The 22,573-nt window shown below is 41.6% G+C and overlaps 1 protein-coding gene across 9 annotated transcripts in view; it reads left to right on the top strand.

Moving 5' to 3' along the window:
• Positions 1–22,573, top strand: part of rbks (ribokinase) — a 46,668-nt gene that overhangs the window by 14,279 nt on the left and 9,816 nt on the right. For 8 of the 9 annotated variants that reach the window (XR_013653113.1, XR_013653115.1, XR_013653114.1 and 5 more), the window contains 2 exons: positions 7,548–7,639; positions 15,176–15,364. Coding sequence is in view for 6 of the 9 variants with exons in the window: in XM_078940543.1 (XP_078796669.1) it covers positions 7,548–7,639; positions 15,176–15,364 (281 nt within the window). In the remaining 3 variants the exon portion in view is untranslated. Of the gene's footprint in view, positions 1–7,547; positions 7,640–15,175; positions 15,365–19,526; positions 19,704–22,573 lie in introns of those variants that run through there. The other variant, XM_078940542.1, reaches the window with a different exon arrangement.

Genomic DNA, 22,573 nt, shown 5'->3' with positions numbered 1-22,573 from the left:
TCTAATTTTTGACATAAAAACTCGCGTAGCAACGCATGAACGCAATAGTTTTGAATGCGGAAGCCCGAAATACACATATACATGCGTTTACCTTGACTTTTCATTGGAAATGGTCATTTGAACCTCTTTTTCTGCGAATGTAGCATCAGATGTAGTCATTTCTGCTTGTTTCCTTCCTCAACACAACAAAAAAATGCTTCAACAGACTGACCTTATTCATCAGCCTGTCCAAACTGCCAGAGGTTGGTGGTATGGTGGAGAAAATTCATCCCACAAACAGGACCAAAAGGTCCAAAGACGTTTCTCCGCCCATTCTCTGCACTATTATTTCTTTCCTTGCACTCCATCTGTCTTCTCAGTCTGTTGCAAAACCCTCAAAACAAAATAGCAAGGCAGAAACTACATTTGCCCTCATTCTCATTCATATCCCAGTTGGCTATATTTGGATTGCAGAATCGATTGTGGAATAGATGGATGACGCAACTCACAGGTATTAAAGACAGTATGATATGAAGGCAACAGGGTTAGCTTAGAGAAAAACATGAAACCCAATTGGACAAAAACAATATATTTCAAATGTAAGGTCTGTTATATAATGGCGGGTGTTCTAAAATATATCCCCAATCCAACTAAAGACAGGTTTGAAGTTGACGCCTTAATAAACTTGTGAGAAACAGTTGTTGACTTTTTCCATTTAATTTGAATAAAGAAATACTCAGAAATGCAATTTTAAGCTTAATGTTCTTCATACATGTATAGTGCACAATATAGTGCGTTCGCAGTTGTGCAGACCTGTCCAAATCTACAATTCCAAAATTGAGTGCCCCAGAAATTTTCAAAAGTCTTTGCAAAAAACAAGGGTGCCGATGCACACTATATTGGCGAAAATAGACCACAATGCATTGCGTCTAGGCAATTTCTGCAAAGAAAACTTATGTAAATTAAAAAACGTTTTCAACTTCAGTGGTCATCGCAAAACACTCATATCAGTTTGATTTTCACTTCGTGAAACTATCTAGGGGTTAGTGTGGGAATTCAGACACAGCCTTTGATTATCCACCAGCTGATACTCCCTGTTTGAAACGCCAGGGGGGAGGAGTCAATTAGTCAATTGTTCCCTCCAGTTTTACTTTTAGCCGGTTTTACTTTTAGCCGGTTTTAGAGAACATTTATATTAAAATGTTGGATTTGGAGATATAGGCTAAGCGCTTGTTGTCTTTCTGTCTCTCTCACATATTGGTCAGAATGTCAAAGATTTTGTCCCATAGAGGACATGGACACAGTTTCACCAGCAAAATCTCCATTTAGAGACAACTGCCCTCCCCTTCCTTCCACTACCTTGATTTCAAAACTAGGTTAGTGAGATAATCATCCTATTATTAGCAGGCCTTCACGTCATTCCAGACGTCTGGGGAGCCTCTTGCTCATGTCTTCATGGCCTGTTGTCCACAATCACTCGCAACAGGCTGCCAGCGCGATCGTCACAGCCACAGTTCTGCTGCAGATGGGGTACCCAGATGGCCTCTCTGAGCACCATCCTACTTCCCTGAGCCCCCACTTCACGGGGTCGACCATGGGCTCCAGCTCGGCATGAAAAGAGATGGGGGGGGGGTTGGCAAAGATGAAACCTTGGCACTGCCGCACCAGAGCATTGCGTAAATGAAGTTGTGCAGAAGGATTGGGTGTTAATGGGTTTTAATGACGCGGGGGTGAAGCGCCACTTATATTGCGTAAATGTCACCATCTAGCAGCACACTCTGTGAATAGCACATCTCTTGCGGCCCCGATAACCTCGAAATAAAAGTTTGTTCTTTCCAAAGGCTTTTGTATGCAGAACTGCTTTAGTGTTGGGAAAGGATTGGACTTCTAGAAACATAGGAAACTGTTTAGCTTTTGCTTTCAGCCATCTTCCGTTATCACTTAATGATAACGGAAATAATTTGCTGTTAGATTTCTGACCAGATGCAATTAGAGCCTCTTAAAGCCATTTTACATATGCACTGGTGACTCATACCTTTGTGTGATGATGGAGGATTGTGTCTGCATGTAGAAGTGTGCATGTGGGTTTAGTTCACATCCATGTTTCCTTTAAAAAAAAAGACTCTGACACAGTTACCTTACTCATAACTAGACTATCAACCCTTGACCAGAAAAAGCCCAAAGTTCCAGATGAAGTTCATGTGGTTTTACACACCCCAAAAAATAAAGAGCCTAAAATAGTATACACAAGGTAAAGTTTAAAATATGCAGATTCCTGAGTGTCTCCCTTTAGCTGCTCTGCAGCTTCTGCCAGTTTCCACATAAAGCTGTTCTCACTGATCGTAAACTCACCATCGCTTGGTCTGTGTGTTTGACATTGGCTGTTAACTCAGTCATCAGTGGGCCTTTCAGCAATTAAAACTGACATTTTCAGACAACAGAGAAGGTTTTTAGGGAGTTCAACAAAAGATTAAAGTGGTAATTTTTTGAACCTTTCCTTCAGAGACACAAAAGGCCCCTCTCAACCCCCCACCCCCACCCCCACCAACCCAACCACCCCCATAGCTTAAAAACCAAACAAAAAGAAGTTGTTGTCGTAAACCAATCCAATCAGTTTATCAAGACACAAAAAAGAAGTTCAGAGTGTGCATCAGTTGCAACATTCTCCAAGTTTCTCAAATCAACACTCTCAAAACGACAGATGAGGGCTCTGAGAGTCAGGAAAACATCAGACAGAAAAGTCAATCTGAGTAGAATGTACACCAACACAGAGATAATACCAAATAAGTCTGTCATACACACATACCTTCTACGTATAGCCTCATTTGCAAGCACCCACACGGGGTGTTGACATATATTATATATATATACCGTAATTTCCGGACTACAAGCCGCTACTTTTTTCCTGCGCTCACAGCCCTGCGGCTTATTCTGTGACGCGGCTAGTTTATGGATTTGATTGGCGGCCGCCATGTACGTACATTCGGGCTCGGTGAATGGTTTTGTATGCGCCACCCACCACCAAGCACAAGTCATTTTTTTTAACACACCTCTGAGCAGCCAAACAGCATGGAGGTCACTTCAGGTCTTAGACACTTCAGTCATGGTTCAACAAAAAGAAACACGCATGCCCGGCCGCATCCCAGAATCCTTTGGTGCCATTAGACCCAACGTGCACTTGATCGCCGCTACAATATGATAAAGCTTTCAAGTTAAAAGCAATCGTTAAAAGCAGCGTGAAAAAATCCCCCATCAGTAAATGGAAATGCCGGTCAGCTGCGTGACGGAGAGAACAGCGCATGCTCAGAAGTGTATTTACCTCTGAGTCATAGTGACTCGGCTGGCTGCACGTAAATATGTGTGAATAACATCAGCCTTTATTTTGTCGGGACACGACTGGAAACACAAATCCATTTGGTCGTATTTACGGTTTCTGACTGAGCGGAATTTTGCATTGAAAAGCTCACAGCCGCCGTGTGAGCTTTTCGGATAGGAAGGGGAGACAAGGAGCCCGCTTGGCGAGCGCGGAGCGCAGAGGCGTCCGGGGAGCAACAAGTGTTTGTTGTGAAAGGAAGCTTCTGACGAACGCGCTGCGCTGAGGCGCGCGTATCGCGCTGAGGCGCGCGGTATTTTACTGATGTTTTTTAACCAGCCCCGTTAGTACCATAATGCTGCCGCGACACAAGTGGAAGGAGAGCTGTTCCTTTTCACCCCTCCATGCACTGCTGCTCCTTGCTCATTCTTAAACACGAACAACAGTGTGGCGAGCCGGGCGTTGGCCCCGCCTTTAGCCCCTAAGACTCATGGGAAATGGGGGATCGCGGATGTAAATTTCCTCATCATAACTGAGGGATGTAATGTTGATTATATGGTTACTGTTTGTAATTTTATGTATGATACCTAGTTTGTCAATAAGTTAAAAAAAATTAAAAAAAATCAAATAAAAAAACCCATAACTGAGGAACTTGTGAACAGAATAGAGGTCCATGCTGTTTCAGATGTGGGTGTAATTAGATACATGAGCTTGAGACAAGGCCAGTACCTGCCCACAGTGTGGTAATGAGCCATGCACACTCTGGTAGTCAGGATGCGCTTTGTCGAGGCAGCGGCTTGTATACTGATGCGGCTTGTGTATGTACAAAAATATTTAAGCACGTTAAAATAGGTGGGTGCGGCTTGTAATCGGGTGCGCTTTATAACCCGGAATTTACGGTATATATAATATATATATATTGATATAGGTGCTGCAGGTTTTTGGGTTCCCGGTGGAGGGTTGTATATCCATCTTCCTCCGCTTATCCGGGACTTGGTCAGGGGGGCAGCAGTCTAAGAAGAGATGCCCCGACTTCCCTCGCCCCAGCCACTTTCCTCTGGGGGGACCCCAAGGTGTTCCCAGGCCAGCCGACCAACATAGTCTCTCCAGCGTGTCCTGGGTCTTCCCCGGGGCCTCCGCCCAGTGGGACATGCCCTGAACACCTCCCCATGGAGGCGTCCAGGAGGCATCCGGACTAGATGCCCGAGCCACCTCAACTGGATCCTTTTGATGTGGAGGAGAAGCGGTTCTACTCCGAGCTCTCCGCGGGTGACCGAGCTTCTCCCCCTATCTCTAAAGGCCCGTACACACCGGGACGAATATTCGCCAGGCGTTATTCGCCAGCGTTTTTCGCCACGTCTTTTGTGTTCACACCCAGGCGATTTTCGCTGACGATGAGCCGAGCGAACATGCAATTTCCTTCCCTGACATTAGATGGCGCTTAATGTAAACAGAAATACTCCTGTACACAAGGTGGCGCTGCGCAACTTTACGATTGAGAGCAAGAGAGCAAGTATTTACGCGCTTTTCAGAATCATACAAAGAAAACATGAATATTTCAAGCACCAGTAGCTCCAACTGGTACTTGGTAAGGGGATATTTAAGAATGTCCGTCATTATTTCTTCGCGGCAGTGTAGACGCTACTTGGCGTCTAACTTCTTTGCTGGTATGTGTGCTCAGCAAGGCAGTTTTGTGTTTGAGCGCCCCCAAGTTGTGTTTTACTGTAACTTCAGAAGCTCCAGACACGTGTGCAAAAGCGCCATTCTCATTGGTCGAGTAGATTTCGACGCGACGCGTCGAAAAAAAAAAACGAACCCGAGGCGTTTTTTTTTTTTTGACGCTTTGGCGCTTGCCGTTTTTTCGCCTCGGTGTGCACACTCTCATTGGTGCCCTTTGTTTAGTCACGAGGCGTTAAACGTCGGCGAAAATCGCCGGCGAAATTCGTCCCGGTGTGAACAGGCCTTAAGGGAGCGCCCCGCCACCCTAAGGAGGAAGCTCATTTCAGCCGCTTGTATTCGGGACATCGTTCTTTCAGTCATGACCCATGGTCTTCACGATTGATCTTTAGACACATGTCAGTTGAAAGGTCACAAAGGAGATGATAATAAAATAAACCCCAAAAAATGTATTGTACTTTTTTTTATCCTAAAGAGAAGAAGCTGTATGGATGTGAAATACTGAACACTAATGTGATACGAGCAGCGATGTACTCTGGTTCACATGTCTGTGGCTGACTAGAAAACGTCCAGTAGATATACTGCAACAGTTTGAAAAAGAGAAATGGTTCTCGTGAGGAGCCAGCATCCACCTCAAAGCGCCAGGTGGCCCAAACCCTTCGCAAACCCGCCCAGCTGCTCCCTATCGTACTCACGCAAACACACGAAGCACAGGCTTTGATGTCACCAGCATGGATCTGTACATGTTTCCCTGGATGAGAGGCTTTACTTAGCACACAGAGAAATCAGAGTGGATGTGGGGCTGGTCTCATCCTCACATAAACATAACATCATGCTATTAAATGCATTAATGCTCTCTGCTCATTAATATGCATGAGGCAGGCATTTGCAACACACACACACACAGAGGTTTTCTTCTGACAAACTCCTGCTTTTTCTGTGCTCCTTCGTATATAGTGAGAGTTACAACACCCACACACGGATAGGGTACGGACTCTTTCACATAAAAAGAAAGAAAAAAATGCATAGGATTTGGTTTAGGCAACAACAGTCTATTGTTTATTTAGAGGAAGAAAATATATATTAAAAAAAAGTCTTGTGGCTTCCAAATGACCTGACCTAGGAAGTATATTAATGGCTAAACATATGTTTTTAAAAAAGGTTAAAAACAGAAAATAAAATGTACAAATAGCAATAAAAATAAACTCATCATCATAAACACAAGTAACAGCTACTGACTGCAAATGAGAACTGGACTGAGTGAGTGTGACGTCACTAGGACTGCTGGGTATCACCAATCATTTCCAGAATCAATTCAATTCGATGCACCAGAGTCTGTTTTTTTATTTTTTTGATCTAATTTACATGGATTACACATTTATGCATATTTGTATAGAAAAACATGAACAATATATATGTTTGAAGATAGTCACAACCATCTGATCCAAATAGATCCTTATGTTTTGCCTCTCCTGGAGGCGTTTCAGATTGGCCATTAGATGAAGCTCATTTTATAGCATTACACTTTATTCCAGAAGATTTACTGATAAAGAAAAAGGTGCTTTAAACCACAAATGGTTACTTTAAAATAAATGTTTCCTTAAAAGAGTTTGAAAAATTCATGTCTGAGAGGATATAAAGCTGTTCATTTAGTCAGCAATGTTTATTTAGGTCGACCTAGCGTTAGCATTCGCCGTCCTATAGGAAATTCAATTATACGTTAGCATAAAGCTAGCAGGCTTTGGCTCTACTGCTGTTTTGCGTTAGATCACCGGAAAAGGAAAGGCATGAAAGATTGATGTCTACCTTTATGGATCAATTATTGATCTATTAAACTTGGATCGATTCAGATCCATTAATCGATTTTATACAGCACCCATTAATATGGCTTACTTTTGGATCCAACCAAATGAAGTCAATTCAGTCAAAAATATATATATTTTTACTGGCACCAGCATATTGGAACCCCAGACGTCGGCAGTTGGCAGTGATTGAACCAATTTGGACTGAGTCAACGTTTCTATGGTAACCAATATGGTAACCACTTTCGCCAATCAAGGGTGAGCTTATTGGACGTGCAGACCCCTTACCGTCCACTGAAAGCGGCCTGGGGAGAATCTGTCAATCAAACTTTTTAAACATTGGACGCAAAATCTCACACTCCTGTTGAGGCATCAGATTAGTCAGTTCCTAACTTATATAACTTGCATTAAAACAATTACAATAAATATGTTTGGATTATTTTGTGTTCACTTGCAGATTTAAAAAGATCAATAATTGATTTAGAAAAGTGTAATTCAGTTGTTTAATTTTGGATCCAACACATCATGGTTTAATCCTCTTTTGCATCCTGTAATTTGAGTTTTTTTTTCCTCATTCTTGTCCCTTTCGGTTTTTTCAAACTTTTGCCTTTGCAAAAACAAAATTGGAGCATATTTTTCCATGCGAGTCCGTTTCAAGGCTCTGAGGGCTGACACCTTTACAATTCCATCTAAAAATGTGTGTTAATGTTTTTCTGTGTCCAGTACATTATGATTGCTGCTGTTTAAGATGAAGAAAAATGTTTTTTTTGTTGCAGTAAAGACGGTTTTCAACCCAGCACCCGCCATCTCTGATTTGGACTGCAATTTCTACACAGTCTCAGATGTGTTTTGCTGTAATGAGTCTGAGGTGATGAGTCACACACAGACACACACACAGTCACACACACACACACACACAATATAACTTTAACAGATTTTTTCATGAGTAGCCTCTAAGACCTTTAATAAATAGAGGGTAATGTGGGTTTTTGTTTCAGCCAACATTAGTGGAGTATTTGTAGAAATTCTGGGCAAGGTCGCTGTACAAGGTTAAAGATCAGAAAAACAGAATAAAACATCAATAAGAGATTATCAGAGTAAAACATGAGTAAACATAAAGACATAAAAACAGGATAAAAAACAGGATAGATCTAAAGCTACAAGTAGCATTTAGCGGGCCCGAGCACGTGCGACCGCCTGACACGGGCGACCGCCCCGCAAGCAACGCCCTGCTTAAGCTTTTTCATGCCGTTCTTCCTTCTGCATTCTGGAGCTGCAAGCTACTGTTAACATGACAGCAGCTAGAAGGTGGGGGGTGGGGGTGGGGGGCTATAATCTGTTGGCTTTAAGAACAAAGACTTTTACATGTAGCATGAAAAAAAATTTCAACAAATTTTCGTTTAGACCCGCTCATTTTCTCATCAAGAAGAAGGCATTTTCAGATTGAGAAGTTGTCAATCAAGCAATGATGAGTAAACATAAAGACATAAAAACAGGATAGAAAAACGGACAAATGAGGTTGTGTTAACTGAATGGATTAACTGTATGATTGTTTGAAGAGATAACTCTTGAGTTTGGATTTGAACAGTGGCAGCGTGGTCTCTACACTTTCACTAATCCAACTGAACTGAGTATACGTGTGCTGCCTGACACCTGTATGTGAAATGGTTCTGCCTAAAACATCTCACAGCTTTAAAATTGTTATTATCCTTACAGGAAATGTCAAAGAAATACTATGATAATTCTAAAGTTGACATTTATTTAGAAAATTCGAATATTTAAGTATTTTTTAGTTGCATTTATCACATTTTTTTTAACCTAAAGTGATTTTTGCTTTGCTGAAAGTGTCAACTTCCTGCCAATCCTGTTGTGGCGCTCTGACAGTTTGATGAAAATCACCTGTGCAGGTCAGAGAGGAGAGGCGTGCCCTCAGCCCTTTTTCCACAGCTGATGGAAGAGTCTTATTACAAAATGAGTTTCTGAGCTCAACACCCTCAGTGCATCTTTCATTCTTCATCGTGACTCCATGAAGAAGACGCCAAAAGCTGGAAGTCTTCCTCTTTTTACTGTAGGAGCTGCATCAGGCTTCCCCGAGTGCTGACTGTCAGGTAATGACAGATGAGCAGCATGGGGGAATGCAGAGGAGGGAATGGCATTAAACAACAACCCTGCAGATGTGCTTTTTAACTTAGTCAGCCACCCCCTCCACCCCGCCACCCCTCAGGGATGAAATGGATGAGTTTCAACAGGGGATCTTGTTTGATATGGTGATACAGGGTGTCAAAGTGGCATTACCAGGTGTGGCAACATGAAAGGGAGAGTCGACAAAAGCGCTGCACGTCTTCTCCTTTTTCCCTGAGCAGAAGGGATGCCGTAGCTGTGAGGGTATTCATGTTGCACCACAAATGCAGGCGCTTTAAAAAGCTCTAAAAATATTCCACCAGCGACAAAAAAAAGGTTAAAGGGATTCAAATGACAAAATATCTACAAATATGAAAGTCAAACACAGTACAGCTCTACACTCAATTTTTTTGATAAAAAATGGAAGAAATCTGTGACAGCATGAAAAGAACCATGCAGTACACTGCTCAAGAATTGCACTACTTTATCCATTTTTAGTAAATGTACAACTTTATTTTCATGAATTACCAACTTTATTTTCGCTAACGGATGACTTTTTTCTTGTCAAATTAAAACTATCATAAATTTATTACACTATACTCGTGAAATGTTGTTGTTTTTTTTCTCATAATTGCATGACTTTTTTCCTCATAGTTGAACAGCTGTTCTTTTTCTTATAAAATTATTGTTCAAATTATTTTTCTGATTGTGCAACTTTTTTCTCATATGACTTTTTTCCTCATAACTACACGACAATTGTCTCTTATAATTGTTCAACTTTTTTCTCATTATTGTACAACTATTTTGTCTTAGGGTTATTTTTAATTTTTAATTGCACGTTTTAACATAGTTTGACTTTTTTTTCTTATAATTGTGTGACTTTTTTTCTCATTTTACTACTTTTCTCTGAATTGCATGATTATTTTTTCTTATAATTGTACGACTTCCTTCATATATGATTACTTTTTATAATTGTATTTTTTTTCTCTTGAGATTGTATGAACTTTTTCCTATTGCATGACTTATTCCTCACAATTGTACAGCTATTTTGTCTTATAATTATAGCCCTTTTTCTCTGAATTTTGCTAGATTATTCTTGTATAGTTCTTTCTTTTTCTTTCATGGTGGCCGTAATGGTTCATCCCAGAAAGAAGATGAATTCCTCCTAAATTAGTTCCTGACAGTTTTGTTGACTGTCGTCTTTATGGTTTCTTACTGCATTTTTTTAAATTAACGATCCTCCTGTTCTATTGTTCTATTTATACATATTCCATATTTTAAGTGGACATTTTTCACAGCAGGATAAAAAAATGTCTAGATTCAATTTTTTTTTTTTTGTAGAATAGAACAAAAAAGACTTATACTGTTTTTGTTAAAAAAAATAAAAGGCCTCCTGTTTCTGTGTGGTAAGCATGCAGGAATCAGGGGAGCAGCGTTTTCCTCGCTGTGTTGAGGAAGTTAGACAGATTCCCTGCTCTGCCCTGGTGTGATGCTGATGACTAACAAAACGGCTCTTTTTCTTCTCTGGCGTCCGGGTGGCTGCGGGCTCCAAAAGCACAGATACTCTGTGAAATGTTATTTTGGAATTGTATCGTTCTGTTTAACACAAGCTGCGCCTCGGTTTTCCCTGGCAGAGCCGTCGCCGGCACACATTCCGACTGCAGGTGAGCGTGCGTGTTGGTGCGAGCCCTTGTGCTCCCACTCGGGGATGAAGGGGGTTAAAAGGAGGCTTAAGCGTGACGAAGTGCAGGTGCCCTTTGATCTTCAGCCCACGTCCTACGCTGAAATGCTTTACGGCAGTGGAGTTATCTTTGATGTCCAGCTAAGGACTACCAGTGCTACGAGCGGACAGCTCATGCACACTAACAAGAGCTGCTGAGGACAACAAGAGGTTGTCTTTTGTTTTAGCGTCTGCTGATAACTGCTGTTCCCCGTTTCATTTATTGTTTCATTGCAATTCATTTTAGGGTTTACTGAGGAATTCTATAAACCTTTTTTATTTTTACCAGAGCCAGGTTAACTTTATGTTAATGAACCTCACTTTTGTTCTTTGATCTTTTTTTGTTTTTACATTTCTGATTTGGTTTTGTGGAGTTAAGTTAGCTGTGGACCTCCGGTTCCTGGATCTGTACCTGTGGAGTCTTCCTGCTCCAATGTTCTGATTGAGGCTGGAGCTGCTTTTTATGCTGAAGATCATTAGCAGGACCAAACCACTTGGACAGAGGAAAAGGGGGGAACTGACATTTTTAATTTGTCTGTTTTATTGATTTATTGGGCGAATTGGTAATTAGTTTTTTAAAGTTAATTTATTTAGAATGCACATAGCTTTTATTGAGTTATTCATTCCCTTTTTTGTTGATCTAAGATGCAGTTTGTAGTGTGTAGCTGCCGCTGTTCATTTGTAGAGCCTGATCTGCATGTATGTAACCTCCCTGCTGAGCTGTCTGTTGTTTGTCTTGGGTTATTTGCCGTTCAGTGTTAGTTGTCTGAGCTATGGATCAGTGGTTTTGGACTCACTTGTATGCTCTGTACCAGAGTTTAAAAGACCTAAACCAGGCAGTGCTGTCCAAACCAACAGTCTGGTGGGAAAACACTTCCCCAACGGACACAGCTATATCGACTAAGAACTTCTTTGGAATCAAGTTGACATGACCTTTGACTGTATATGAGAACTGGACTGAGTAACTCCTCCCCCCCGGCATTCCAAACAGGAGGTGGGTCATTGGCTACGTTCACACTGCAGGCTGAAACGACCCAATTCCGAATTTTTTGCCCCTAAGCGGCCCAATTCCGATCTTTTCATGACAGTCTGAATGACACAGATCCGATCTTTTCAATTGCGACCCAGGCCCCGTGGGTTTGCCGTCCTGATTCCGAATTGTAGCCGTTCTTTTCAATTGCGACCGCCGTCTGACCGGCCAGGCGACTTGATTCCGAACCGTACGTCATCGACACGCAACAAACGTCATCATTTTGCGTTGAAGTAGGCGGGAACGAGAACGTAAACATCAACCATGGTGGACGATGCTGCTGAGACCAGTCAGTGGAAGGGAAGGGAGGTCACTGATTGGATTAATATTTGGGGTGATCGCTCTTTTCAGGCCAAACTCCAGGGCTCTTATCGCAACTGGGCGGTTTTTGAAAAAATTTCCAGCTAAATGGCAGAGCGTGGTGTTGAACCTTTACCGCGATAACTTTTTTTTCTTTCTCCCCTTTCCACCGTGCTCAGAAGCGCGGGGGACCAGAGGCGATCCTCCTCCTCCTCCCTGTTCTGACCCTTAGATTCTCAAGAAACGGGTTAATAAAGAGTCCATAGCATTTATTCTGGGAGAAACCTTCTTTTATTATCCTTTTTTATCCTCCTTCCTCCGTAACACACAACATGAATGCGCGCCCATGCTACCCCCCCCTATTCTCTATCGCGGCACGCGCTTGCACACACACACACACACACGCGGGGGCGCGGCCCCAACACATACACATTCCTCTTCCACTACAGTGGGTACAGACGATCCCGACTCCATTGCCTTCTTAAAATGAGAAGATTGTAATTGTGCTGCTCCTTCGTGAAAATAAATTTAATATTACAAAAAGAGCCCCGCTTTTGACAACACTGTTGTTGACATCCATTGTTAACGTTTGCTCCGCAAACAGCAAGTGACGTCGTTCACCGTTGAGTATTCTTCTGGCTTCTGCGCATGCGGGTCTCGTTTGGGTCGTGTCACAGTCACACTGGAGATCACAAAAGTTCGGATTTACTTGGAAATGTGAACGGTCTAGCAAACAAATCAGATTTTTTCAAAAAATCCGAATTGAGCATTAAGCCCTGCAGTGTGAACGTAGCCATTGTGTTTGTCAGAACAACCACTCTTACTCTGATACCTTTTCTTGACAATCCTCGTTTTTCACCATATTTTTCCTGTAGTGCAACTTATTTAAATTACAAACTGACCAATCAGATGTAAAAGTTCGTGGTTTCATGTCCACTATTCAAAATATTTAATTGACAGATTTCATGTATCCCACTTTCAAAGAGTAGGGGTGTGGCCTTCCAACCAGCCCACGCTTATGAGAGTGATTTCCACACAAACACGGACCGATCACTGCTTACTGATGTTGTCCGATTCTAACATGGTGACATTCGTATTGCAATTGTAAATGGACTATATTTGGTTGGATCTAGCAGTAAGCCATTTCCTATGGATGATGTCGGACTCACTCAGTCCAGTTCTCAAATACAGTCAATTAGGACTGGGTATCACCCATAATTTCCAGAATCGATTTGATTCAATTCACCAGAACCTGGATGGATTTGACTCACGGTATACAAAAATAACCTATATATGTATTGAAGATGTTCATATTAATCTGATACAGTTCACATACTTTAAAATCTATTAGGGAAATAATGAAGCAATGAGATTGGTAACACCATACAGTGTGACATGGTTTCTCTAACGGACAACCTTCTACAAAAATGTGCAGTTCATTATGTTCTGCCTATCCTGGAGGACGGGTCAGTTTGGCCACTAGGTGGAGCTTGCACTATAGCTTTACTCTTTTTTTCTAGAAGATTTGAGCAAAAACTGTGCTTTAGATCACAAATGGTTCATTTAAAAAAAACGTTTCCATAAAAGGGTTTGTAAAATGTCTGTGAATGTATAAACCTGTTCATTTAGTAAGCAATGCATATTTAGGTCAACCGGGCGTTAGCATTAGCCATCCAATTGGGAATTCCATTATACGTTAGCATCAAGCTAGCAGACCTTTGCTTTACTGCTGTTATGCGTTAGATCACCAGAAAAGGAAAGGCATAAAGGGTCGATCTCTACTTTTATAGATAAATTATTAGTTTATTAAGCTCTATTAATGGATTTAATCAACCCAGTCCTACAGTCAATGAACTTGACTAATGAACATATTACACAATGATCCAAGCTCTCGTGTAAAGTGTTTGATTTTGACACAAAAGAGTTTGACTCTCAAGCTGTCGTTCTCCGTCCATATCAAAGAAAACAGTACTTGCAGCAATTGTAGCATTTATCTACGTAAAATAAAAGATATACCAATATTCTTGGAAAGAAAAATCTGCTCATTCGTTTATTGTGAGTTTTAGAAACTGGATCAGTCAACTTAATGGTCCAGATATTTCTTCAACTGCCTGCCGTCAATCGTCTGTTCTGGCTCTTCAGACAGGCAGATATTATATTTTTTGGAGAGGGGGGATTTTAGGATTAGAGTGTTTCTCATCGTCATGCTGTAAACATACCGACAACCTTACTTTCTACTGTAGCTCCTCCTCTTACACTCCACCACTGCCGCGTCATCGTAACACCGCTGCCTGTTACGTCATGCCAATTTAAAACGTGCACCGCTTGTTGACAGGCCACAGTGTTGCTCGCTAGTGTCTTTAACAGCATATTACTCAGAAAATGCCCAAAAACGGATAAATAAAAACATTCCAGCTAAACCCAACATGTGTTTCTGCAGTATGTGGTGTGCATGTGAAGGTAGTCACTGTTGCATTTTTCAAAAAGTTCCACAAGTTCTGAGACACAGAAGGTAATGTCGTGAAAGAGGAGCCTGCATGACTTCCATCTTCTCTTCCTTGTAGTGTTATATTTTAAATCGGTAAATCATAGATTCTTAGGATTAATTATTAGTTTAAATTGTGTTATTGCCATCAAAAATGTATTTTTTTCAAAATCCAGGTGCTTTATTTCTTATGTTAGATCCAAATCTACAGCCTTTGAGTCTTTTCTTGATGAGTTGATGAGTAAACCTACTGCAAATGCATGCTGTAAAGAACCATCAGCAGAAAGACCCTTCTTTAAAAGAAAAAGAATCTCTCATCTTCATTGAAGTGGGTGTAAAAAAAGCATCACTGTGTGGAAATTCCTGAAGACCTTGTCCTTTTTGTGAAGCTGGCTGGAGCTTCTCTGTTATGCATTCACTTACTGTTTTATGAGGCACCCTGACCAAGATCAACGTTTAATAATTACTTACTGGTAACACAAAACAGCAAGAAGGCCCAGACTATGAAGTCAAGGTTTGTTCAATGAAATAACTAAGCATTTCTGTAAAGAAAACTATCAGAAAATGAAGCTTCAAGATGCCCTGTTTCCCACCATGTGATATGGGATCTGCCTCTGGAGTTTTCCGTTATTTACCCTCCTAGCATGCCACGCCAGTGTGGGGTTTTACGCCCCCTTTAATTAGAATTTCTAACCTTCCTAACCGATTGTTGTGGTTGCAAACGTAGCTGTTTGTGTCTTCTTTGCAGGCAGAATTGCTCACCGGCTGTTCTGTAGCTGATGTAGAAGATGCACATCGCGCAGCCCAGGAGCTCCAGAAGCGAGGCTGCAGTGCAGTCATCATCACTTTGGGATCCCAAGGCTGTGTGGTGCTCAAGGCACAGGAGTCGAAGTCGATACACGTCCCAGCTGCTGCAGTCACAGCAGTTGACACTACGGTAAGAACAACACATATGTTGTAATCTACTCTTGTTTTTGTTTGATTCATCAATTTACTTCATCACACCTGAACTCCAGGCAATCCTATTTAGAGATGACATCATCAGTAGTGTCATCAGACCTTATTAAGCTATTTATTATTATTATTATTGCCATATTTTTCATTATTTACATTTGGATAGTGTGGGTTTCTTTTTGCTGTTTTCATATTTCAGAATTTCATCTAAAACCTTCCAGTTTTCAGCGAAATGTGTTGCTTCAAATGTATTTACCGATATTTTTTTTTTATTTTTTTTTCCTGTTGGGCCTAAATAGATTATAAGCAACAATTCGAGCCACAGACACTCTATTTAGTTTTTTTTTTAAATCATGTAACAAAAACAGGATTTGTTTTAAAAATGTGCTGTTTTTTTTTTATTGTAAAAAATAATAATTTTGAAATTCAGGTGTTTAACTCCTTGACACCTGTATTTATTTTTGGTCAACAATGGCAAACAATTCTACTTCTGGTTTTGCTATCAAGTAGATGTTGTATTAAGGTAAGAGGCTTCAAGGGGTTAATTTATAGACATGACATGTTTTCTGTCTAAAAAAGTCCAAAAATGTAAAAAAGTTTTATTTAATTATGTCTATCAAGAAAAAATAGTTTCTAAATAAAAGAACTTCCAGTCAAAATTCTTACGTGAAAAAAAGCTATAGAAGCACTTCAAATGATCAAAAAGTGGCAGATTTCTAAAGATTTATTGAATAATTTTGTCTCAAAAAAATCTCAAAACTTTAAATAACAGAACATGGGTTGCTCTTTAGTTCTGCTTTCATTTGGATCCACAGAAAAAAGAACAATCAGCTTATTGACCAACACACAAAGGCTTTCAACAGTTTGTCAGTAAACAGACAAACAACTAGTTTCCACACAAAATTCCAACACAAAAGTAAATGCCTGTATGGTTAAATATTATTTAGTTTGGAGAGATTCATTCTGTTGAAGTAGAAATGAATTATTTTACTCCTTGAGCTTCTCCTATTGAGTTGCATTTAACAAGATGACTCGAATCTTTTACTCTAATAGTCTTAAATGTGATTAAATAAATAAAAAAAGAACTCAGACTCTTCCTGCTCGGGGAACATCCATCCGTCTTTGCCCCCCCTGAAGTGATGCATCAGGATGTTTCTAGAAGTCAAGGTAGAAAACATTAGAGAAAAACAAAGCATTTCCACAGCGCAGTAAATCAGAGGGTATTGATGAATATCCCCTAGTATTATTACAGTCAAGACAGTTACAGCTACATTTTGTGTTTATTTATTTATTTAGTGGTACGTGCAAAAAAATGACAGTTTCATGAAGATCAAATCAAGTTTTAGGGATGCAGTTAAAATTAGGCTAAAGTTCTGGTTAGTCATGCATATGTCAATAGAAAAGCTACGCAAAGATTCATCAAGTGGGAGAAAATGGTTATGAAATTACTGACTTATTTGAACAAATTCCTGGGGAATCACTGATCATACAGGAACCAATCAGCTCTTTGGGACTTTTTTAACGTGTTCTTGGGGCATTTTTTTCATGATGAAGGATGTTTACATTGTACAAAGAAAATTCATCTTAAAGGCCCGTACACACCGGGACGAATTTCGCGCGCGATATTCGCCGACGTTTAACGCCTCGTGACTAAACGAAGGGCACCAATGTGAGTGTGCACACCGACGCGAAAAACGCCACGCGCCAAAGCGTCACTTTTTAAAAAACGCCTCGGGTTCGTTTTTTTGGTTTGACGCGCCGCGTCCAAAACTATACGACCAATGAGAATGGCGCTTTTGCACACGTGTCTGGAGCTTCTGAAGTTACAGTAAAACACAACTTGGGGGCGCTCAAACACAAAACTGTCTTGCTGAGCACACATACGTCACAGCGAAGAAGATATCACTATAAACACACGGCCAAACGCTGTTCTGGGTCGATTGGTTTACGGTAGCGTGTCTGTTTTTTCGTCCGCGAGGGAGCCAGTTGTTGAAGTAAATTTTCGAACCCACTGACGGACATTCTAAAATATCCCCGAAAACGCTCATGATACATTTTCAGCTCTTGTACCAGTCGATAAAACTCCCCATGTTCTTCTCTTTTCGTAACTATGGGATGTACCCAAAATCGGCGTCTTTTCCGGCGTCTTTCATCATTCATTGGAACTGGAGCTAGAGCTACTGGTGCTGGAAATATTCATGTTTTCTTTGTATGATTCTGACAAGCGCGTAAATACTTGCTCTCTTCTTCTGAGTGAAAAGCGACTTTAAGAAGCGTAAAGTTGCGCAGCGCCACCTTGTGTACAGGAGTATTTCTGTTTACATTAAGCGCCATCTAATGTCAGGGAATGAAATTGCATGTTCGCTCGGCTCATCGTCGGCGAAAATCGCCTGGGTGTGAACACAAAAAACGTGGAGAAAAACGCTGGCGAATAACGTGCGCCGATATTCGTCCCGGTCGGAACGGCCCTTAAGATTGTATTTCTGAGTATTACTTTATTTAAATCGTTGTGATTCAGGAACAGAAAAAAAATCCGGTTTTAAAAAGATCGTATTTGAGATAGAAAAAAACACTGGGGTGGCCACAAGCTCGCCGCTCAGCTCCATTCTGATGCATCCACCTGCAGACGAATAAATCCGTGTTTGTCTTTGCTTTCCTCGTCTGAACTGGAATTTGGCTCCAAGCTGTTCAGCTGGATAGCTCCAATACCACTCGCCATTTTTGTTGCACCAGTAATGTCCGGTTGGGGGAATGTGGGGCTGTAAGCTAGCGGGAGAGAGTGAAAGGGATGATGGGAAATCAACAGTCCTGCCTACAACTCAGAGGAAATTTTTTAATGAACTGCTTTTGCTCTACAGAAACTATGTCCTACAAAAAACAACACATTTATTTTTGTAATTAAATAAAAACGGCATAATTAAAAGACCACTGGGAAGGCTTTATAAATAAATCGAAAAATGATCCGAGTGGGACTTTACCCACTCCAGATAAAGCAGGAGGTCATTTCCAGACTCCAAAAACGCAAGAGTTTTGAATGCATAAGCTTGAAACGTGTGTTTCCATGGGTGCTTGAACGCGCGTATCCGGGGGCGACTCTAATGTAGACCATTTATGTGATTACAGGAATCTGCTGGTTCTGATGCAGAGATTTTCATATCGGCTTTGCACCGATATGCAACACTTAACGTTAGTAACGGCATAACTGAGGCATAGCTAAAGCTCCCGTGTTTAAAGGTTTAACATACAATACTTCTGTTTATGCCATGGTCTGGGTGAATACTTGATTCTGATTGGTTGCTGGGTGTGCGTTAAAAAGTGATAAACCACAGGATAACCGCACAGTGAAAAAAGAAGTTCCGGTCAGCTAGCTTAAATGTTTTGTATCACTGCACCAGCTTCTTTAAAACAACTTTTAGCTTCATCATTTGGACAAAAACAAGCGGTAAGAAGTGAACTTTCTCTCTGAACTGAAAGATCAGATCGGAAAAATCAGCATATATATATATATATATATATATTTTTTTTTGCTTTATATCGCCGAGTCTTGACTGCAGCGGTGGTGCGGTGAAACGCCGACTATTTGTTACGTAGTTCGGCATGACCTGACAAATAGTCCGCTTTTTGTAAGAAAAGCGATCCAAATCATATAAAAAAACAACAATGAAGGACTAAAAAAGTTAAGGTTAATATTTATTTCTTTTGTAAGTGACCATGGTATAAGCGGGTTAATGTTCTTCGAAGAGTGCATTATCACTTTTTCATGCACTTTGCGGAAGCAGCCTTCCACGGCGTGCGTTAAAAAGTGATGATGCACACTTCGAAGACCATTAACTCTTACTTGTATTCATGGTACTTGAGTAAATATTTATTGTCTACTTCCTGTATTTATTTCATAGCAGGTGCTTTTAATGAGAAGAACAGTAAAAAAATAAAAATGGAAGAGGATTTATTTCAGCCCACATGTTGCTGTTGACACTCTGAAGGGTATTTTCCAGGTGCTGGTCCATTTTTAACCCATTCACCTCAAGTGTGTGAAGATCTGTTGTGAGTGGGGTAATCACCCAAACCCACAGTGATCTTCCAAGAGCCTGAGTGAGAGCTGACTCATTTCCACTGTCTTCTGTGGCTTGTTTTCATCCCACCAGACGCATCCTGGCTTTGGCTGCCACAAAGGGTTTTTTGGGGCTTGTGTTCTCCCAACCAAACACGTCATCCCACCGTCCTGTTTTCCAGCCGAACCTGCTGCAGTTTCTGTTGTTTCTCTAACCGTTTGAGCAATCATTAAATAAAATAAAAACACGGGAGTTGAACCATCCCAACCATGTGATCTGCACTGAATGTCGGGAAAGCAAAGAAAAGCTGCTCATCCTGAGGTTTCCGCTGCTGCAAACAGGAGTTTACATCAGCTGTTTCGGGTCATTTGCAACAACAAGGCGCGCTTCTTCTTGGCCACTGAGTGACCTCCTTCAGGCCCAACAAGAGACGCACACAGCTCCCCTTATTCACAACCTTTGCTCTTTCCCAGCAGCCCCCAGGAGAACTTAACCACCGCAGTTCTCCTCCCCTCTCGTGACTCACTTCTTGGACTTGCAACAGTCAGCAGAAAGCTGTGGTCGGGCCTGCTGCACCCCCCACCCCCCCTTACAGTCACTTTTCAACCCTTTGATGGGCTCATAAATTCAGCTGTGTTGAACTCTTTGGGACATTATAATCCTCTTTCCAGTTAGATGTTTTTTTTTACGGGTGGTGGGAGGCAAACAGGTTGTAATCACTGTGTCAGTTGGAGCCTGTGCTTGGTTATCATCACATCGTGTTAGCGTTGCCTCCAACAGAAGATTGTCTGTTTTTGCTCAAGATGGGAACCGACCGATTTGTTCTCAGACATCACATTGCTGACTCACCGGCGATCTTGACTACTGTTTGTGGCGACCGCTGTAGGAAGCCGCATTAGATTACCGTATTTTTCGTCACGTCCTTTTGCATAGTTTGACCAGGGTTCGACTTATATTTCAATGTCACTTATACAAAATTATTTTTTGATAAATAGTTTCATGTGTTTGTTATTTTCACACTTTCAACCACTTGGGGGCGCTGTAAGCCCTTATATCAGTATTTACCACTGACAGCATTGCAGAAGAAGAAGTGCCGGCTTCTGCAGAGTTGTTCGAAAGTGACACAGACGAAGAAGAATTCAATCCATTTAGTCATTTAAAGTGATATAAAGAATTTACTGGACTTGTTCTTCATGTTATGGTTATCTTAATAATCGTACAAATGTTGTGCTAGTTTACTAAATGTTTATTCCATTAGAGAAGTGAAGCTTACATTCAGTCTATTGTTATCCATTCCGATAATAGGACTTGGCTTTCAAGATGTAAATGTCCGCCTTTGTTCCCGTATTCTGCTAAATACATTTTTCCCAAAAGTGCGACTTGTTCTCCGGGGCGACTTCTGTATTATTTTTTTTTCTTCTTTGTTGTGCATTTTTTGGCATCTACAACTGCAACTCGTGCGGACGCCAAAAAGATATTATATTTGACTTCATTCCCCTGCTGACAAAGCTGTGATAAAGCAAGCATGTTGATAAAGCTTCAGCGTGGGGGCTCTGAAGATAACCATTTCATCATTTCCATCATCTGTAACCGACTGACTAACACACCTCACCCCGCAGCAGTGAGTCAAGTTTGAGTCAAGGATAAGATCTGTGAGCAAACCGTCCTTCTCTGCACCTTTGTCTTTTTTGTCTTAAGCGGAGGGCAGAGTGCCTCTCTGTGATCACAGCTGCTCCTCGTGTGGACAGAGATGAGACTTGAGCAGCTCAGCAGGGCCTGGGTGGCCTTCGTTTCCTCGTGTCTGGGAGGTCCAGAATGTAGACGGCACTGCCTAACCCAGACATTACAACGGCCCAGTTGGTCTGAATGGGCAAATTATTCCCAGTCTTCCTCAGTAAGAGGAGACATGTGATAAGTAATTACACGCTGTCTTTCTGGAAGTCTGAGGTAATGGAATAGCTCCTGAGCATAACCCCGCGAGCTCGTGGGTCAGCATGACTACAAGAGAAAAATGCCAAATCACCATGATTTAATGCACTGAATGTGATGCAGCTCCTGCTGTTTAGTATCCCAGATGTTCTGGCCAGACACGGACACGTCAATGACCAAAGAGGTGGCAGACGCTCAGGAGACGCCGCTGAAGAAACCACTTCAGCTAAACACGCTGGGATCTTTCTGCTCTGTTGTCCTCCAGGGCTGAGGATTACTGGAAGCTTCCAGGCAGGGAAGCCTCTGTGAATCATTGCTGCCCCTGGTTTGGGCTCCACTCTCCCCTGGGGGCCTGTTAATGACAGAGTCAATCAGCTCTGCTCCGTCTGTCGCATTAAAAAAGAATCAGGGCTGCAGGAGGCTAAAGGGCTGCCATCAAAGCAGAACCTGTTTTTTTTGTTGTCGTGTTGAATGGGGGGGGGGGGGGGGGTGCCGCTCTTATCTGCAAATTCTCTGTTGTTGGTTTTGCTTCGTCTTTGTTCATATGTTGCAATTTATCCCAGTCGCTAGTGCTAGCCTGGTGAAAAAAAGTCCCACCTCCCACCCCCTAAATGATGGGGAAGGACTATGAGAAAGAAGAAATAGGCTGAGCATGAAAACCAAATGTTTGGTGTTGGAAACACTAATAATAACTGGAACCATCCTCTGTGAACAGCTGCGTAACCAGCCAAATGCAGCATCACAGGTGGGGACCGCTCCACCACAGCTAAGTGGCGAAGCAGGCCCCCATCTAGGGCTGCAGTGGCTGAACACCAGAGGGCCCAGAGGGAGAGGATCCAACTGAGGAAGCACCGGAGATAAAAATGAGAATTAAAGAGTAAACATACTCATAAAGCAATAAACAATAAAACACTGAAATTCATAAAACAAGATCAAATTGATAAATAAATGAAGAAATAAAATAATAAAAGCAGTCAAATGAGCTAAAAGCCAGGTTATAAAGATGGGCCTTGAGCCTTTTCTTAAAAGCAACAATGCTCTCTGCGGCCCTCGGGTCGTCAGGCAGACTGTTTCACAAACATAGTGCTCTCTGTAGGTTTTGGTTTTTACAGCTGGAATGGTTAACAGACCAGTGCCAGAGGATCTCAGGTCCTACAAGGGTTCATATTTACGGTCCCCCCCCCTCCCCCCTCCCCAGGTCTTGGTGAGAA

The sequence above is a fragment of the Oryzias latipes genome, chromosome 22 (assembly GCF_053564925.1).
Source record: "Oryzias latipes strain Hd-rR chromosome 22, Olatipes_Hd-rR_3.1".
NCBI lineage: Eukaryota > Metazoa > Chordata > Actinopteri > Beloniformes > Adrianichthyidae > Oryzias > Oryzias latipes.
Note: the sequence above shows the minus strand (reverse complement) of the source record. Positions and strands in the feature narration are given on the sequence as shown.